This window comes from Xyrauchen texanus, chromosome 5 (assembly GCF_025860055.1).
Source record: "Xyrauchen texanus isolate HMW12.3.18 chromosome 5, RBS_HiC_50CHRs, whole genome shotgun sequence".
NCBI classification, from domain to species: domain Eukaryota; kingdom Metazoa; phylum Chordata; class Actinopteri; order Cypriniformes; family Catostomidae; genus Xyrauchen; species Xyrauchen texanus.
This window is the reverse complement of record NC_068280.1, coordinates 37,229,931-37,250,279: the sequence shown is the minus strand read 5'-3', so window position 1 is coordinate 37,250,279 and position 20,349 is coordinate 37,229,931. Positions and strand designations below refer to the sequence as shown.

The 20,349-nt window shown below is 38.8% G+C and overlaps 1 protein-coding gene across 1 annotated transcript in view; it reads left to right on the top strand.

Moving 5' to 3' along the window:
* LOC127643821 (protocadherin Fat 1-like) overlaps positions 1–20,349 on the top strand; it is a 116,909-nt gene that overhangs the window by 67,243 nt on the left and 29,317 nt on the right. Inside the window, 5 exon segments of the mRNA XM_052126719.1 lie at positions 8,121–8,396; positions 8,650–8,860; positions 9,567–13,637; positions 14,763–14,959; positions 15,436–15,589. Coding sequence (XP_051982679.1) covers positions 8,121–8,396; positions 8,650–8,860; positions 9,567–13,637; positions 14,763–14,959; positions 15,436–15,589 — 4,909 coding nt within the window.

Sequence of the window (20,349 nt, the reverse complement as noted above, 5' to 3'; positions counted from 1 at the left end):
GAAGAGACAATATAAAGGGCACGCCTGCAGGCTTTCATCTCCACTCACAAAGCAAGAGAAAGATGGATGGGCAATGTGCTTTTGATTTAAACAATTTGTAGCTTTTTTCGTCTTTTATTTCTTAATTGACCTAATAATGAGTTTAGAACATTCATGTGTTTGGATGCAGTGTTTCCAACACAAGTGTTTTTCATCACCAAAGTCAATTTCAGCATATTTTACTTGAGTTGGTTATATCTGCAGCTTTGTCATGTTTCAGTTTTGCTTTTATGAGAACAGAATCTTAAGAAGATTTGTGAGATATTTGTATGCAGTTTTTACCCTTGCAACCCACCAAATGAATGTTTTTATTCACAAATCAGCATTCAGGCTTCGCTTTTGCCTTTGTGTGTCTAGTGACCCTCTCCTGAAGAGATTAGCTCTCCCCTCTTCTCAGAGCATATATCTTTGTTTAAATCAAAGTCATGTGTATTCGACATGGGCTTGCCAGACTTTCTCCATGCTCTATTTTCATAGTTTTTTGTCATTTATCTCTACGCTTCTATTTTTTCTCTCTCTCACACCCCAATCTTTATAAAAGCTCCACATTTCAGACAGGCAATGAGGGAATCCTATTTTAGGCCTTCTGCGAGAATGTGTGGCAACTCTGTGTTTGTGAGTGTGCCAAAGTCATTTTCTCTAAGACCTGTCACATATAAGGAAATGTGGCTTGCATGAGACAAGCAAGGCATTGAGGTGGCCACGAAAGTCAAGCATTAAGCCACGTTCACACATGCAGTGACTTGCATTGACAAAGCAACATGACCTTATTAATTTTCAATGAGAGCTGGCGACTTCCGGCAACAGGAGCAACAGTGACAGTTAGTGACTATATGTGGGTGTGTCAAGCGACTTCAGAAAGTCGATAAAAGTTTACTTTATGTAAATGAGGAGTGCATTTCGGCTGCCAATAGGAATGAAGACGGTGGTAGGCAAGACAGAAGAGAAGTTAAAGTTTCTGTGTGCGATTTGACAGCTCTGTTGTGTGGAAAATAAATTGTCAGCAGTCTGAGTGATTACACTTTGATTTGTACATTAAGATCGTTCAACTGGTTAAAGATGTGATTCAGTGAGCACTGCTGCAGTTTATATTAAACACTCTCCCCTGCAGACTGTTCATTGTTAGTGACAAGAAGCTAATTTAAATTAGTAAAATTAGAAGTTAAATTAGAATGATATCTTCGTTTTACTGGCAGTATGTCTTACCTGTGATCACATTTATAAAAGATATGGCCAGACGTGCAGTCCAACAATAACATTAGAGTGACAGCAGTAGAAGAATGCCAACTAGCGACATACAGCATATTGGGACAAGTGATAATGTCAATGCAAGTGTGAACAGTGCTTTAGAGATTAAAATAGAATTTGTTTTAAAAATGGATTATTTTAAAATGGAAATTGTTTTAAAAGTTTAAAGCCCCATTCACATTGGTGTCGCTAGGCTCTGCATTACTACATTACTCATGTAATTCCTGCTGGTGCTCAGAATGCTGACACACTTTTCATGTGTTTTCCACACTTCATTTTATTAGTCCATATCCATGTATGTGGTTACAGACAAATTATATATAGTTTTGCCTGAATTTGTCTCCAGGTGTATCTACACTTACAACAAACGGGTGACATGAGCTCCACTGTCTTCACTTTCAATGGTAGTTGCTCGCAAATGTCGCTTTTGCTTAAAGTTCACATATTCTCCATCGTCTTGACGCTCTCCACGGCGATCTCTGTCGCTAACGGCCACGGCAGCTTGTGTTGCCAGAAGTTGCTGTGCTCTCATTGAATATGAATGGATTCGTGTCACTGTGATGCTGCTGGCAATGTGAACAGGGATAGTTCCATATGTTATTATTGTCCACATTTATATTATTGAAAGTGAAATGGGGAGAGATTCTGAGATATTTAAACTCAGATTGTGAGATGCCTATATGTGGGAGGTTATGCCTTTGTGTTCATGTTCTAAATGTTAGTAGTTTGTTAGTAGCTTCTGGAATAGACCCGCTTTAGGGATCATCTGATATGTATCACATTCACACTCACAAAGATATGTTCATATAGTTTTACATTGCTCTCTCTAGCTCAGATTTCATATTGTACTTCTCTTCTGTTCCTCATCTTTCTACATTTCTGTCTTTCACACACGCATCCCTCTTCATCTGTCATACACACTCTGATCTTTTCCTTTAATCACTTGCTCACTCATCACTTCCTCTCGAATCCCTCCATCTGTCCTTTTTTCTGTGTGTGTGTGTGTGTTAGACAGGAGTTCCTTTGAGTTTTTTCCAATAGATTTACATCACACAGCCATGAAGCCTGTTGCACTGCTTCTAAAGCATCTTGGAAAATCAGGCAGAATATAAACAAATACAAGCTTCATCTATTTAGTCTATGCAGGCATGATTGAAAAACAAATATCGCTGCCTGCATCCATCAAACATGAGTGGTAAATATATTTTCCACAGGGAATCGACATATTTAACAGGTGTGATGCCTCATACAGTATTCATCATCATTCCAAACTTAACAATGAAGAGCCACTCTGTGCTATACCCTAAAAGCACATGTACAATGGCAAAACATCTATTTGATGTGTTTATCATATGTTAAATGTAAATTATACATCTGCAATATGTTGTTATCGCAAACTACCTCACAATATGATATGTATGTCTCAATTTAATACAAAGTGTTACATATATCTCAATTCAAAACATTGTGATGCACTGAGATGACATAATTGGATTGCAAGAGAATTTCTCATTGTGCCTTGCTTTACTTTTGTCCAGGAAGCCACCTCATAGAAGCAACTTTGATCACTTTAAATTGTCTGCAATATAATTTTTGGAAATTGCATGAATACATACATGCATAATAAATCATTGATACATTGATTTAATGTATAATTTAATATTGTGAGATGAAGAAGCAATTTAAGCTTGAAGTATCACCTGTTTTCAGCAGGGGGCAGTAAGCCATATAGGCAGCTTGCATTTGTACAGACAACTAATCACATGCAGGCTTGCTTAACCTTAGTGACAGCACAACATGCGTTCTTGTGTTCAACCACAGCTGGATGGATGCAGGGATCTCAAGACGTGTTTTTCTAAGCTTCAAAATACATTTAACTTGGCACATAGTGACCTAAAATCTGTGTGTTTATGACACATGCAACAAAAATGAGACACCCTAAAGCATCCATCTGATGCATTTGTACAGTTATGCATCCTTAGAAATGCCCTTATAATAAAACTATCTCTGATAGATTAACAAAATCAATTGCAAAATGGATTTTTGTGGACTGTAGTGTAATGATGGGCTACAGGTGAAACTCGAAAAATTAGAATATCGTGCAAAAGTTCATTCATTTCAGTAATTCAACTTAAAAGGTGAAACTAATATATTATATAGACTCATTACAAGCAAAGTAAGATATTTCAAGCCTTTATTTGATATAATTTTGATGATTATGGCTTACAGCTTATGAAAACCCCAAATTCAGAATCTCAGAAAATTAGAATATTACATGAAATCAATAAAAAAAGGATTTTAAATACAGAAATGTCGGCCCTCTGAAAAGTATAATCATGCATATGTACTCAGTACTTGGTTTGGGCCCCTTTTGCATTAATTACTGCCTCAATGCGGCGTGGCATGGATGCTATCAGCCTGTGGCACTGCTGAGGTGTTATGGAAGACCAAGATGCTTCAATAGCGGCCTTCAGCTCTTCTGCATTGTTTGGTCTCATGTCTCTCATCTTTCTCTTAGCAATGCCCCATAGATTCTCTATGGGGTTCAGGTCAGGCGAGTTTGCTGGCCAATCAAGCACAGTAATACCATGGTCATTGAACCAGGTTTTGGTACTTTTGGCAGTGTGGGCAGGTGCCAAGTCCTGCTGGAAAATGAAGTCAGCATCTCCATAAAGCTTGTCTGCTGAAGGAAGCATGAAGTGCTCTAAAATGTCCTGGTAGACGGCTGCGTTGACTCTGGACTTAATAAAGCACAGTGGACCAACACCAGCCGATGACATGGCTCCCCAAACCAACACAGACTGTGGAAACTTCACACTGGACTTCAAGCATCTTGGATTGTGTGCCTCTCCATTCTTCCTCCAGACTCTGGGACCTTGGGTTCCAAATGAGATGCAAAATTTGCTCTCATCAGAAAAGAGGACTTTGGACCACTGAGCAACAGACCAGTTCTTTTTTTCTTTAGCCCAGGTAAGACGTTTGACATTTGAAGCCCATGTCCAGGACCCGTCTGTGTGTGGTGGCTCTTGATGCAGTAACTCTAGCCTCAGTCCACTCCTTGTGAAGCTCCCCCACACATTTGAATGGCCTTTTCCTGACAGTCCTCTCCAGGCTACGGTCATCCCTGCTACTTGTGCATCTTTTTCTTCCACACTTTTCCCTTCCACTTAACTTTCTATTAATGTGCTTTGATACAGCACTTTGAGAACATCCAACTTCTTTTGCAATTACCTTTTGAGGCTTTCCCTCCTTGTGGAGGGTGTCAATGATGGTTTTCTGCACAACTGTCAGGTCAGCAGTCTTCCCCATGATTGTGAATTCAACTGAACCAGACAGAGAGACCATTTAAAGGCTCAGGAACCCTTTGCAGGTGTTTAGCTGATTAGAGTGTGACACTTTGAGCCTACAATACTGAACCTTTTCACAATATTCTAATTTTCTGAGATTCTGAATTTGGGGTTTTCATAAGCTGTAAGCCATAATCATCAAAATTATATCAAATAAAGGCTTGAAATATCTTACTTTGCTTGTAATGAGTCTATATAATATATTAGTTTCATCTTTTAAGTTGAATTACTGAAATGAATGAACTTTTGCACGATATTCTAATTTTTCGAGTTTCACCTGTATATATAATATAACTATAAGTATGTAACCATTATATATAGATTAATTGTTATTTGTGAGCCTTACTCTGCAAATATTTCTATATGCAATTAGTTTGAGTAATAGGATATCATGTTATTAATTCGGTTAAAATTTTGAATTGATTGAGAGCCCTAGTTTTAAGTCGCACTGAAGTGCCTTGTTGAGCACTGTTTGATTTGCTGTTTTGACATACTTCCTGCTGAAACAGGAATTGGGTGAAGGACATGTTGTGACTGTTGTGACTAAAGTTATTGTTTTAGGGCAAACCATTATTTTTTTTATTTTTAATAATGAGCACGAATAAAACGTTAATAATAAAAAGCAACATCCAATAAGAACATTTGAATTGTCAATTTTGAATTCATGGTGACTTTTGACACTTAAAATCAGTTCACTTTTGCACTTACAGTGTATTTGCAGACAGACCTTGAAATACATATTAAGATTATATAGTACAACTTTAGTTTACAATACATATTGCACGTTACTAAAATTAATTACTATAGTAATAATAACTGTAGCAAAGTATATTTACTTAAACAAAACACAGGATGTACATATAGTTAAATAATATGTACTAATGTAAATACACAGTAACACAGACACTGTAAAATAACGTTTTGCCATAACTTATATGTGTAAAAATATGTGGACAGAGGGACAAATATGCTGCCACTCTATTTGTTAAATTCAGCTTTACATTAGTGTATCCACTGAGCTCGAACCTTTTTTGTTTGTTTTATGTAAAACAGTGCCCCCGGATGGATGGCATGCTAAATTTACATTATTTCTACTTTGTCTTCACCCCTTTGTTCTCCTTCCTGGCTTTATAAAACTATGTCTGGTTGTTTGAACACAGCTCATGTGCATTCACACACTCAATGTATAAAAGCAGTTCTGGTTGTATTGACTGTAGAGCTCCTTTTCCATTCACTAATCCTCAGTGACAAACGCGTTTGTGCACAAACAGTCGATGTGTGTGCAATTTTGGGTTTCAAATTGAGGCCTCACAAATGATCTGTTAACTGCTCACAATTCCATTAGTGTGTGTGTGTGTGAAGAATTCTTAACTCTTCTTAAAGAGCCAACACACTCATAAGTATGCAATGGAATAACATTGGCATTTTCCTCTGTGTTAGACTGCGTTAGTGTTAGACTTTTAATTAAACGCATCCCCATGCATTCCGGATACAATCACTCCCTGTTTACAAAAGAAAATGTCAACTTGTAATGTTATCACAACCTTCTTATCACTCAGGCCCAGCTCATTTGGATGTGTGCAAGTTTGCTTTCATTGATTGCAGAATGGAAGCGATAAGTAACCATGCATTTAAAATATTGCTGGAGTTATTATAGGTATTGATTCAGACAAAATCAAAGAAGCCGTGATAGGACTTTTAATCACTTACAGAGACAGAGAACACAAATATAGTGCACTTTGAAGTACAGATGTGTAATGCTGCACATTTCCAAATATAATCAGATATTCAACAAATATAGTGGCTAAACAACTATAAAAATGTGTTTATAAAATTTATGTATTGCACAAAACTTTCAATGTATTATCAAACAAATAGAGACCTATATGTTATACATAGTAACAACAGTAACAACAGTACAATTACACAACAGTAATATTTCTTACAGCAAGAGATTTGAAATCTAAAAGCAATTGTTTTGAAATTCAATGTTGAAGGAGCAAAATTATGAATGAATGTGGTGTTTTGATGGCTGTAGTGATGGTACTTTAAAAGGGATGAATTTAGACAAGCATCTTCTAAGGGAGGGTTTTACTATGATGAAACTAAATTGTGTCTCGTCAACTCCTTTAACCCTCTGGGGTCTGAGGGTGTTTAGAGCCCTGGAGAAGTTTTGACAGTCTGGAAACAGTCCCACTAGTAAAATATGTACATGTTTATATAAAATAGCATGTCAACTAATGAAAACTAAATGACTTAAATCGGTTGGATCAAGTCTCTCTTCAAAATACAAATGTTCATCGGAGGTTCACCCGCTCTTCTTCTGAGGAAAATGTTAACTCTTCCTTAATATCCAGGAGTTTCATCGCCTGTGTATCGTTACAAACATGCAGAAAAGTTGAGTTGTGTTGTGTTTACATTAAACCTCACCGTCGGGGCGTGTACCATTTGCATTGATTGTCTCAGCACATTAGCGTATGAATGGCGCGCTCTGCTGGTGGGTGTGATCATATTAGCTTTAATGAGTTGAGTCAGAAGAAACTGTACATCGCTTTGTTTCATTCAGATTACATAGCAGGAGAATATTTGTTTTACATTTGAATTGTTTTATTTAAAAGTATACATTTTAAGCTTTCTTTAGACATATATGTCATGTTTGTGTGATAAGTATTTGCAGAGTTTCAGTTCATTTTTTTGACGTGTTTCAGAAATATGCTCGTGAACACAGAGACGTCTGATAGCTCACCCTTTTTATTTTCGTTATTTTACAAAAGCACAAGGTTTTGTTGTTATTGTGAGTTGACACAAATAAAAGTAGACCCTTTATAGTTTCTAATGATGTCTTACACTTATCTGTATCCTTGATGCTCATCTTGATAAATTCAAGGAGAACATGGGAGCATACACGGAGGATCAAGGCGATCGCTTCCATCAGGATATACTGGACTTTGTATACCACTACCAAGGACAGTATAACGAGAACATGATGGGAAACTACATTTGGGGGCTGATTCATGAAAGTGATTTACAGTATAATCTTAAATCTCGAAAAACGACTCACTTCTAAATCTTTTTTAGTCATTTTTGTATTACTTTGTATAAATGCATGTTAATTTGGATTCATATGTTGTTTTTTTCTGACGTAATGTGAACAAAAAGTCACAAATTCACTCGTTTTCTCATTGGAAATAGGTACTATTCAAAAATATTAAAAATAATTCAATTCAAAATATCACTGTCCCTGACACAAAAGCAAAGTTTGTGGGGAATAGCCATTTTCTATACTTTTGAGGTATAAGCAGTTAGGAAATAACACTTAATACCCAGGAACAAAGATTTTGTAATATTATCATTAATAATTATGAGAAATTGTCATACTGTAAATACATTATTAAACAAGGCCTCATGCTTACAGGAACAAGTTGTCCAACTTACTTGTTGGAATTCATACTACCTTGCAATTCTTAAATTATTTACTTTTTACAGGTTCTTATTAAAGTGATTGACACCAACAACCATCGACCCCAATTCTCTCAGCCCAAGTATGAAGTGAACGTCCCTGAAGATACCGCACCAGAGAGAGAGGTGCTAAGGATTACAGCTACAGATCAGGATGAGAAGAACAAGCTTACATTCACCCTCCTTAGCAGCACTGACCCATTCAGTCTACGCAAGTTCCGACTAGATCCTGGAACCGGGGTGCTGTACACTGCGGAGAGACTAGACCATGAGACCATGCAGCAACATACACTAACTGTAATGGTAAGGTCATGTGGCCTGCTTCCTACTTTGATACGTACTTTTCTGAATCTTCTGTTTTATTGATTTTTCTGTCCAAGTTAGAAAAATGTATCCTGTCAGCCATCCCTCACCATAAACTGTCCTGGCAGAGTTTGCTTTCACTATAATTCAGTCGAGGCAAACCACTTATAGGTATAAGTGTTTTTAATGACATTTCTAGCGGTAGCAGAATTACACTTTTTATACCCCTCTCTTTCTGCCCTCCACACTGCAGGTTCGAGATCAGGACATTCCTGTGAAGCGGAACCTGGTGCGTGTGATTGTAAACGTGCAGGACACCAATGACAATGCACCATGGTTCTCTGGCTCACCTTATGTGGGCCGTGTGTTTGAGTCTGCTGCTGTTGGCTCTGCTGTGCTTCAAGTCATGGCTCTTGACAAAGACAAAGGCCAGAATGCTGAGATTGTCTACAGCATTGAGTCAGGTACTTAATTTGATTATTTGTATAGTTTCTTGAGTTGTGTCCAGCTGGTCCAGTAAATTACATAATATGCAAATGACATAAGACCAATATTTATGAAATGTCTGGACCTTTAAGTTTGAAGTCGTATCATGTCATTGTTGTTTGTGCTCTTGATGGGAAAGCCTCAGAACTGCCCATGCTGGCCACTTAGAGATCAAAATGTGGGAGATATTGAATATGGCAGCCAAAGGCCAATCCACCAAATTGTGTGAGAGATTTGAAAGCAGAGCATAGCACAAATATGATGGCAGTGCCCTTTTGAGAATGGACATATTTGAAATAGCTGAAATTACAAAAGCTAATTGAAATGTTGTGTGTGTGTGTGTGTGTGTGTGTGTGTGTGTGTGTGTGTGTGTGAGAGAGAGAGAGAGAGAGCGAGAGAGCATGAGATTGCAAACAGTATTCACACCACCTACCAATTGACTGAAGCTCAGGCTGCCGATTAGTCATAGTGAAAATTGATAGAGCAATTACATTTTTTAAGTAACTGAATATCTAAACAATGGTTCAAAAATACCAATGCATGCTTCATTTTGATTAAGTCTCCAGTTTCCAGATAAAATACCATAGGTTTAATTTTAATGAGATCTAAACAGTTCTGAAAAGGAAACTCAATCCATTCTGGAAAGTTCTGTGATTCATGATGTTTTTGCTTTTTTCCCCATAGGAAATGTTGCCAATTCATTTGCCATTGATCCTGTACTAGGCACAATTACTGTGGCAAAAGAGTTGGACCGTAGCAACAAGAATCAATTTGAGCTAACTGTGAAAGCCTCTGACAGAGGAACACCACCACTGAGTGCAACTGCTGTTGTTGACATAACTGTCACTGTTTCAGACAATGCTGTCCCTAAATTTACAAAGAAGGAGTTTTCTGCTGAGGTCAGTGAAACTGCACTCCCTGGAACCTTTGTGAGTCTGGTTACTGCTACTAGCCAATCCTCAGTGTTCTACCAGATTAAAGATGGAAATGTAAATGGAGCATTTGATGTCAACCCTAATTCTGGAGTGGTCGTGACCCATTCAGTTCTGGATTACGAGACAATGCCGTCATACAAACTAACTGTTCAGGGAACTAACATGGCCGGTCTGGCTAGCAACACTACTTTACTGATTCACTTGAAGGATAAGAATGATAATGCTCCAGCATTCATTCAAGATGAGTTCACTGGAATGGTCAGCGAATCTTCTCCTGTTAACAGTGTAGTCCTCACCAAAGACAACACACCACTTGTCATCCGTGCTTTAGACTATGACCGTGATGCTAACTCAAGGCTGGTCTATCAGATTGTTGAACCATTCGCCCATAATTACTTTGCCATAGACTCTAGCACTGGTGCAATAAGAACGATTAGTGAATTGGATTACGAGCAAAAATCATTGTTCCGCTTTTCTGTTCAAGTCCATGACATGGGAATCCCCCGTTACTTTGCGGAAAAGTCTGCAAATGTGACTATTGAGATTATTGATGTCAATGATTGCCCACCTCAGTTTAGCCAGGACCTTTATGAAACCACTGTCTTACTGCCAACTTACAAAGGTGTGGAGGTGATCAAATTCAATGCCACAGATGCAGATTCAGGTCCAAATTCTAGGCTTTTTTACTCTATTATCGAAGGCAATATAGGAGAGAAGTTTAAAATGGACCCGGTCACTGGGGTTATCACTATTCAAAATGTCACTCAGCTTAGAAGCAGGTATGAGCTCAGAGTTAGAGTGTCTGATGGTAGATTTTCTAAAACAGCTTTAGTAAAAATAAATGTCAAAGAGAATAAGGAAAGCACTCTGAGGTTCACTCAAGAAACATACAAGGCTTTTGTGCTGGAGAATTCCTTAGAGAAGAAGACTTTAGCTGTAATAGCAGCAGTTGGAAACCAAGTTAACGAACCTTTGTTTTACACAATACTGAATCCTGATAAGAGATTCCAGATCAGCCATACCTCAGGAGTGCTCTCCTCCACGGGCATACCCTTCGATCGGGAAGAGCAAGGTGTATTTGATATTGTGGTTGAGGTTACCAGAGAAGACAAGTCAACTGATGTAGCCCATGTCCTTGTGACTGTAATAATTGAGGATGCCAATGACAACCCACCCGTGTTTGTCAATCTACCCTATCGGGTATTGTTGCAGGTTGACTCTGAGGTGGGTCACGTTATCACACAGGTGAATGCAGTTGATGCAGATATTGACAGAAATGCCAGGATAAGCTACCACCTTCAGCAGCTAAATGAGTACATTCAGATCAGTAAAGATGGTGAAATCTCTTTAAAAAAGAAGCTTGAGAAGGACTCTCTTAATACTGTACTTTTAATCACTGTTGAAGCCAGAGATGGAGGTGAAACATCACTTTCCTCAACTGTCCAAGTGGCAATAATGGTTGTAAACAAAGCAATGCCTGTGTTTGAAAAAGCATTCTACAGTCTGGAGATCCCAGAGAACATACCGTTACTGACACCTGTCATTCACATACAGGCTAATGGCTCTGAAGGTCCCAGAATTGTTTACACAGTCACAGAAGGGGACCCTCTCAATCAGTTTTCCATCAACTTCAATACTGGTGTCATTCAGGTTGTGAAGACTTTGGATTTTGAGACACACCCAGCCTATAAGCTCAGCATTAGGGCCACAGATTCACTAACTGGTGCCAAAGCCGAAGTCTTTGTTGACATAATCGTGGAAGATGTTAATGATAACCCACCTGTGTTTCATCACAATTTGTACAATGCAAATCTTTCGGAGGCTTCGGTAATTGGGACGTCTGTATTACAAGTCTCAGCATCAGATGCGGACACCGGTAGCAACAAAGTGCTCTTTTACCAGATTGTTGAAAATAAAGATAAGACCTCAGAATACTTTAGTATTGACAGAGACACAGGAACAATCTGGACAGCTCACATGCTTGACCATGAAGAGAAGACCCTACACAAGCTGATAATTAGAGCAGTGGATGGTGGAGTGCCTGCCCTTTCCAGTGACGCCACAGTGTTAATTGATGTAACTGACCTTAACGACAATGCTCCAGTGTTCTTCCAAAATGTCTATGAGGCTACAGTCAGTGAACTGGCACCCCGTGGCCACTTCGTCACCCAGGTTCAGGCTTCAGACGCTGATATCTCAGATAGCGGAAGGCTTGAGTTCTCAATTATATCAGGAAACGAAGGGCAGAACTTTGCATTGGATCCAAACACAGGGGCCATATTCATATCTAACCACCGGAAACCCCACATGGAGTCTGTTTACAACCTTAGTGTGTCAGTGTCAGATGGTGTATTCAGGAGCTCAGCTATTGTGAAGGTTAATGTTATTAATGCTAACTTTCACAATCCTACCTTCAACCAGTTGGATTATGTGGTTGAGCTTCTTGAGAACTCACCAGTTGGGACATTTGTGGCAGAGGCTCAAGCAACAGATGACGACTCAGGCACATATGGAAGACTCACCTTCCATATAGTCAATGATATTGCCAAAGATAAGTTCTCGATCTCTGAAAATGGAGAGATTTTCACTTTGGAGAGTTTTGACCGAGAGAATGCATTGGAGAAAGTGATTCCAATTTCTTTAATTGCCAGAGATGGTGGTGGCAAAGTTGGATTCTGCACCGTAAATGTGATCTTAACGGATATCAATGATAATGCTCCTCAGTTCAGAGCTGCTGACTACAAAGTTAATGTAGCTTCCGATGTGCCAAGAGGAACAACAATACTTAAGATTGCAGCCTCCGACATGGATGAAGGCAGTAATGCTGACATCACCTATTCTATTGAAGCAGAAGCAGAAAATGTTGAGGAGAATTTTGAAATCCACCAGTTCAGTGGTGTCATTGTAACCAAGGAAAGCCTCATTGGATTGGAGAACGTACTCTATACATTTCTTGTAAGAGCAAAAGATGGTGGAAACCCCACCAAGTCCTCTGTTGTTCCAGTCTATGTCAGGATACTTGCTCCAGAGGTCCCAGTACCAAAATTAATTGAGTCTCACTACAGATTTGCCATCGATGAGGATCTTACCCTTGGTTCAGAAATAGATGTCATTCAGGTTGAGAGTGACCAGCCAGTCATTTACAGTCTAGTAAAAGGGAATACTCTTGAGAGCAACCAGGATGAGGTATTTGTGGTTGACCCCGACTCAGGATCTTTGAAGCTGGAAAAGAAGCTTGACCATGAGAGCACCAAATGGTATCAGCTAACTTTTCAAGCACAAAGTGAATATGAGGGCAACAAAGTTGTCTCCTCTGTGGATATTAGCATCCAGGTCAAGGATGTCAATGATAATCGACCATATTTTGAGTCCAATCATTACGAAGCTTTTGTAGTGGAAAATCTCCCAGGTGGCACCTCTATTATACAGGTTAAAGCCACAGACCTGGACTCAGGCACTAATGGCCAAGTGGTTTATAATTTGGATCCCAACCAAGAGTCAGAGGGCATAGATGAATTGTTTGCCATCAACAGTGAGACTGGATGGATTACCACATTAAAGGAACTTGACCGTGAGAAGAGAAATATGTACACAGTTTCAGTCTTAGCCACTGACCGTGGAGACAAAATACAACTGACGACAAGTACCAAGGTGGATGTCACAGTGGTAGATGTGAATGACAACCCACCACGGTTCACAGCAGAGATCTATAAGGGCACAGTAAGCGAAGATGACCCACCTGGTGGAGTCATTGCCATTCTTAGCACCACAGACTTGGACACAGAGGACAATAACAAACAAATGAACTACTTTATCACAGGTAAGCATGTTTGCTTTTGTTCCCCCAGTTTAGTTTTATCAGTTGCTCAATAGACACTGACATTAAAGGAATAGTTCACCCAAAATGAAAATTTTGTTATTTACATTAACTTTTTTTAATTTGTAGTGCAGAAATATCTTCATTTTAAACAAATATCTAATAATGGCATTTTTAAGAATTTCTGTGCAAAGAATACTTAGATCACAAAAAAATACTATAAATAGAAAACTGGATATCTTCCCCAATAAAACTTTTGAAACAGCGGGAATTTTTTTAGCTCTGGTGCTGATTAATTAGTGTGAATATCTTGGCCAAGCAGGAGATGAGATGAGCACTTTCTGGCACATGAAAACTGTCTCATTACATTCACTCATCTTTGTCTGATCATTGAGTGTTGACAGAAATTGGCATAAGACAAACTGCCACTTATTTACATAGATGCTTTGTGTTAATATTGTGGAGTCCAGCAAAAATTAAGTGATGAAGTTTGATGGAAACTGCAAAGTGTTAATTGCACAAATATCTCCCAACTGTCGGATGTCCTGTGAAATATAATTAGATATACAGTGCAGTGGCTCCAAGAGATGACTGAACACATAACCCACTCAAGAATGTATGAATGCGACTGCATTAGATAAGGGAACATTAAACCAAGTGGCATTTATTTTAAAGACAGTTAGCACAAGCACACTTTTCAAGCAAAATATTAAAATAAAAGAAATGTGTTAGGTTTAAAAGGATAAAAATAGATACTGTTCAAAATCAAGACAAGTATTTAGACAATTTCTGTGTGTCAGACTATGCAACATGTCCATAGTTAATGTGATGAAATACGCCTTTGGCTAATTTACATCTGTGTGAACTTGATGGGAACTGACTTCATAAATTCACTGAAAATGGCTTTGAGACTTGTTTGTTAAAATTCAGATGCCACTTTGATATTATGTTATTTAATGCAATGAAATTCTTTCTTTTTAAGTGCAAATACTTTTGGGGGTCACTGTCATTTAATTTGCAACTTTATGCATTACAGTTTACATCGGAAATCATGCAAATACATAGTCCTTTTAACTGCCATTTCCATTCATTAGTATCATTGATATTTCTCTCATTTACTCTCTGAAGGTGGAGACCCCTTTGGACAGTTTGGCATTGAGCACACTCAAGGTGAGTGGAAGGTATCAGTGCGAAAGCCTCTGGACAGGGAGGAGAGGGACAATTACTTGCTAAACATTACTGCCACTGATGGGACCTTCACTGCCAAATCTGTGGTGGAAGTCAAGGTCTTGGATGCTAACGACAACAGCCCAATTTGTGAGAAGGTATGTATGTTTGTTTTGTGAGTGTAAAGAAGTGCATTGCAGCAAAATGTCATGTAGTCTGATTCTGTCAGTTTAAGGAGGAAAGCAGGGGAGGGTGCTGACTACCTGCTGTGCATGCTAAATGGGACAAGATTTAGAGAAAAGGGGATAATGTCAGGAGGCATTTGAAAAGGTCCTTATGTGAAATGCAGCATTTAAGAAACAAAGCGAGTGATTTTGCACTTTGAGACCATTACAGAGGTTTTTGTGAAGTCTAATGTGTTTCTATTAGGTATTGTGCTCCTCTTTAAAAAATGTTAATTTAATTGAACTCCTATGAGCAAAATCTCGCCCTCGTCTTTTAATTTTCCGCCCCCTGATCCCATTTTTCGCTCTACCACCACTCTATCCTCCCTTTTGTTTTTCTTTTTGTCCCTATCATCCCATCCGTAATGTCACTTTCTGTCTTCATATGTCTTCCTGTCTTTTCTTTGCAGTCTCTCTATACAGAGAGTGTCCCAGAGGATTCCCCAGCTGGTCGGTTGATCCTGCAGGTCTCCGCTACAGATGATGACATCCGTTCCAATGCGCAGATCTCCTACGAATTGCTGGGACCTGGCTCTGAGCACTTCATCATTGACTCTGAAACAGGTACTTAATAGTATTTGTATGTTTTGTGCACCACAATTTAGTGGCAGTGCTGCAATACTGCTGATTCTACTGTGCCAGGCAAGAGAAATCATATTTGACCTGAGTTGTGAGTTTGCAGTCTGAATTTAATATACAAGGCCAGGTTAAAAGGGCTGGGTACCATGAAATAAAATATAAAAACACATCTTACCATTACCCAGTCTTCACTGACGTGTGCAACTACAAACAAACTGTACAACCACTGAATGAATGGCTCTTTTGAGATGGTTCTTTTAGGGTGTGTTTACACTTGACAGGTTTGGTTAGATTAAAACGAACTCTGGTGCGATTGCTCTGTTTGTGCGGTTCATTTGAACATGTGTGAACACTGTCACCCGAACCTTGGTGCACACCATCTCGGTCTGCTTCCAAACGAACTCTGGTGCAGTTAGATTGATAAATGAACGCAACATGAACCAAAAACGTCTAAACTGACCAAAAACAGGAAAGAATTTCCCTAATACTGACCTCAATCATACAAGGTTCTTCTCATCATAGGAGCTATGTTGCCCATTACAGTTCAGTATAGGAGTTGGAACCGCCGTCAGCCATCCTTGCAGCATATCTTCATTTGTGTGTACAACGGAGGAATTCCTCATGCTGTTTTGCACCTTTACACATTTTATTAGCTCTTCGTTTGTTCTCAGCTGATAAAAATACCACCACACATATATATATATATATACCGTATCTCACAAAAGTGAGTACACCCCTCACATTTTTGTAAATATTTGATTATATCTTTTCATGTGACAACACTGAAGAAATGACACTTTGCTACAATGTAAAGTAGTGAGTGTACGGCTTGTATAACAGTGTAAATTTGCGGTCCCCTCAAAATAACTCAACACACAGCCATTAATGTCTAAACCGCTGGCAACAAAAGTGAGTACACCCCTAAGTGAAAATGTCCAAATGTCCAAACACTCCAGTGGCAACCATCGAAAAGACTCCAGAGTTATCGGTCATTGTAATAATTTCTAACAAGTCATTTAATTTAATCGATTAGAGTGGTTACTAAATTTACTTTTGACTCTCTTACTGAACTGCAAGTTATCATAGCTTTTTTCTTTCTTTCACCTTGCTGTGAACTTAACAATCTATTGACCACATTATAAAATATAGTTCACAAAATTTAAATCAATATAATTATTATTTTGTTGTTGACTGTTTGTTTATATAACAATTGAAGGCCTATATTAAAAGTTGCAAAAATGCTATTAAAATTTTTTACATAATGAATATTGTTTTGTGTAGTATGCACGTAAGACCACTTAAAACAGAAATCTCCAGGAAATTCTGAAATGCATGCTTGTCAACAGCACTCATTCACATTATTATAAAATAAGCTGTGTGTAATTGATTGTGTGTGCCCATGTCACTGCAAAAACGTATACAATGTCAACGTATTCACGTGTCACACTGCAATGGGCAACTCATAAATGTACTGTTTGCGATAACCCTCCCACTGGTCCACAGCAGGGCTAAGATGTATTCTAAACATTGTGAAGGCTAGAGTTTTATATATATATATATATATATATATATATATATATATATATATATATATATATAATTTATTTATTTTTTTACTTTAGTAAAAGTCTAACGGTTTCAGCGCTGTACACTGCACAAAAAAGAATGTGTTGCTTCAAAAAGCACAAAATCTATTGTGTGTAAGATCATCGTTTTAATAACTAGACAAAAATATGCCACATGCACACAGAACAGCTACATTTAACCCCATTTCCTTGTGCCTGCAGTCAAACACACTTTGCATTTAAAACTATAATGATTGTTGTAATTTAATTGCTTTTGTAATTCCAAGGAAGGGGGTACACCCTTGGGCTTTCATTACTGTGTTTTACAGTCAACAATGAATACCACTGAATTCTGTTTCTTCTGATGTAATTCTATTCTTTTATTCTACTTGGCTATTCACAGTCCACAGAAATTTGTAGCTCAGAGCAAGCACACTCACACAAAATATTTTAAAACATTTCAGCTTGTTAGTCATCCCACTTTAGCTATTAGCACAAGTCAATTCTTTCTCAACTATGTGAATTGAACATTGGTTACAGCCTGAAGGAGAGCAGAAATCAACAGCGGGTTTGTGACAACGTCACGCTGCTCCAACACAAAAGCTATTGTAAAGGCGCTAGTCACTGGCTCTTTGATAACGCAGAGTGTGAAGGCAGGGGATGCTGGCTCGCAAACTGAAGAAGTGCTACTGTTCTTCTGTGTGGGTTTTGTGCGCACAGAGGATTTTCTTCGCTTTTTTCCCTTTCATTCCATCGTGGAAAAATAGAACAGCATTATTACATGTTAACATTGCCAAAAGTGCTCTCGCGCAAGCCAAGCAGACCCCTGAAAGCTGGCGGCTGCTTTTCCAAGGGTGACTTTACCTCTATTTCTTTTCACATTTCACTCTCTGTGCAAACCCACATTCAGACTGCACTCTTTCCTCCCTAGCAATTTCTTTCATTTCCCACCACCTCCCTCCTTTCTTTAATCTTGTCAGTTTCTTTAAGCTGCTCAGTGCAAAGATGATTTTAGCTCCCCTCGAGGGGGATCTCTATGAACGTTTAGTCACCCTGCATTCATTTCTTCTAGAGATACACTCCAGCTCCATCTCCAGAGGCAACAAACCACTGGCACAGAGTAACATATTGGACACAAAAGAGCTGTTTTAAACCAGTGACCATTCACAGAAAATGGAACGTTGCTCATGCATGCTGGAATTATTAGGTCATCATTATGAAAGAGACAAATGTCACCATTTCTCGCTGATAAAATAAACCACTTTGCTTTCTTTTGAGGACATTCTTAGAGTGTTCTCTTGACTTGATGAGATGGTTTGGAATGGAATTGGATTGTGTCTGGCTCATTAATGAAGTGCCAGCTGATGTTCAAAATGATTGATGGAGAGTGAATTTTAAGTTTCAATGAACTCTGTGTGTGTTAACATGAGTGCCTGCGCACTACACCCAATTGAGTTTACACTATGTCAGAGATCACTGCTATTCCATTGATTTCAGTGAGGATGGTGTGTCGCAAGTATAAAACTCAAGGTTATCTGAAAGTGTCACTCCAAAATGTGACCAAAAGTTGAGAAAATTTTAACTTTTGATGCAGAGAAATCTGACAGGCATGCGTTAACCAATGGAAATTAAATTAAAGAGTGACGATACCAGTTGTGCTGTGTTCCCACTAGGGCAGCACAAATCATTGAAAAAGTAATTGAGATTATAATTAAAGCTGCCATGTTTAACTAATCATGAAAACTGACTATTACACCATTCCATTTAAGTCTGCTTGAGTTGCATTAAAGGTGTTTTGTCCAAAATGTGGTTTAATTATTTACAGTGGTTGAGTAGTCTAACACAGTGATTCTCAAAGTGGGGTCCCTGGACACCTGGGGGTCCATAACCCATAGCCAGGGGGTCTGAAAAATAGTTTTCTATAAATTATAAAATTGTGCTAAAAAGTGAATATTTACAAATGGGGACAATTTGTGCCAATAAAACAAGCATATAGTGTCCATTACTCCCACCCACGTTAGCTTTTGGCCAATAGAAATTCTGATATGATTGAGACCCATCACATCAATGATCCATGAATCATTCTCTTCACTCAGGGCACAACAATCCTTTCCTGCTGCTGCTTACCTTGGCTTATCTTAGCTAATTGGTGAACATGGAGAAACATCAAGTGACGCTAAGCCCAAACTAGCTAAATTGAAAAAATATAGAGACCATTATATTGAGTTTGGTTTTAATGAGAATAGCGACGGGAGACCCAAAATAGACCTACCACTCCATTCTGTTGGACGAATCAACAGGCATTGCCAGTGAGGCTCAGTTGATTGTTTTGGTCCACTATCCATGGAAAGAGAAGATTTTGGAGGACTTTCTTTTCTGCAAGGAGGTGCCTGACAGAACAACAGACGAGTAAATATTTAGACTCCTGGATGCTTTCATGACTGAAGCGGGACTGAGCTGGGAAAAATGCATGGCCGTTTGTTACGGATGGTGCGACGGCGATGATGGGCCGAAAGAGTGGGGTTATTTTGCGGATAAATTCTGTAAATCTGATGATTATGGTTACACACTGTATGCTGCATCGGCAGGCGCTCTCATCCAAAAGGATGGAACCAGATCTTCACGCTGTTTTGAACACAGCTGTCACTGCAGTTAATTTTGTGAAGTCAAGGGCACTGCGGTCACGTTTGTTTGGACAACTTTGTAGGAAGATGGATGCTAGGCATGACATACTGCTATATCACACAGAAGTATGATGGCTCTCTCGTGGAAAAGTTTTGCAGCATGTGTTTGAGCTACGCAGTGAGATGTCAGAATTCATGAGAGTGGACAAACCCGACATCGCATAATTTTTTTTCCAACCCGGAGTGTGTAGACAAATTGGCATATCTTGCTGATGTATTTAACTCGCTAAACCTCTCTATCTAAGGAGGCTATTCATCTATCCTGAAAATCAGTGACCAAATCACCACCTTCATGAAGAAAAAAGTGTGGGATCCCTTTGCCCCAGCTGCAACAACAAGTGGCCTTACTGGTAAGGCAGAATAGGAGCTGTTGGACTTATCCTGCAATAGGACATTGAATGCCCGATTCCAGCAGGTGCCTCATGCAGACTTTTGGCCCTGTATCCTTTACTTACTGCTGTGGCCATGAGAATATTGCTCCCCTTTCCTACCACTT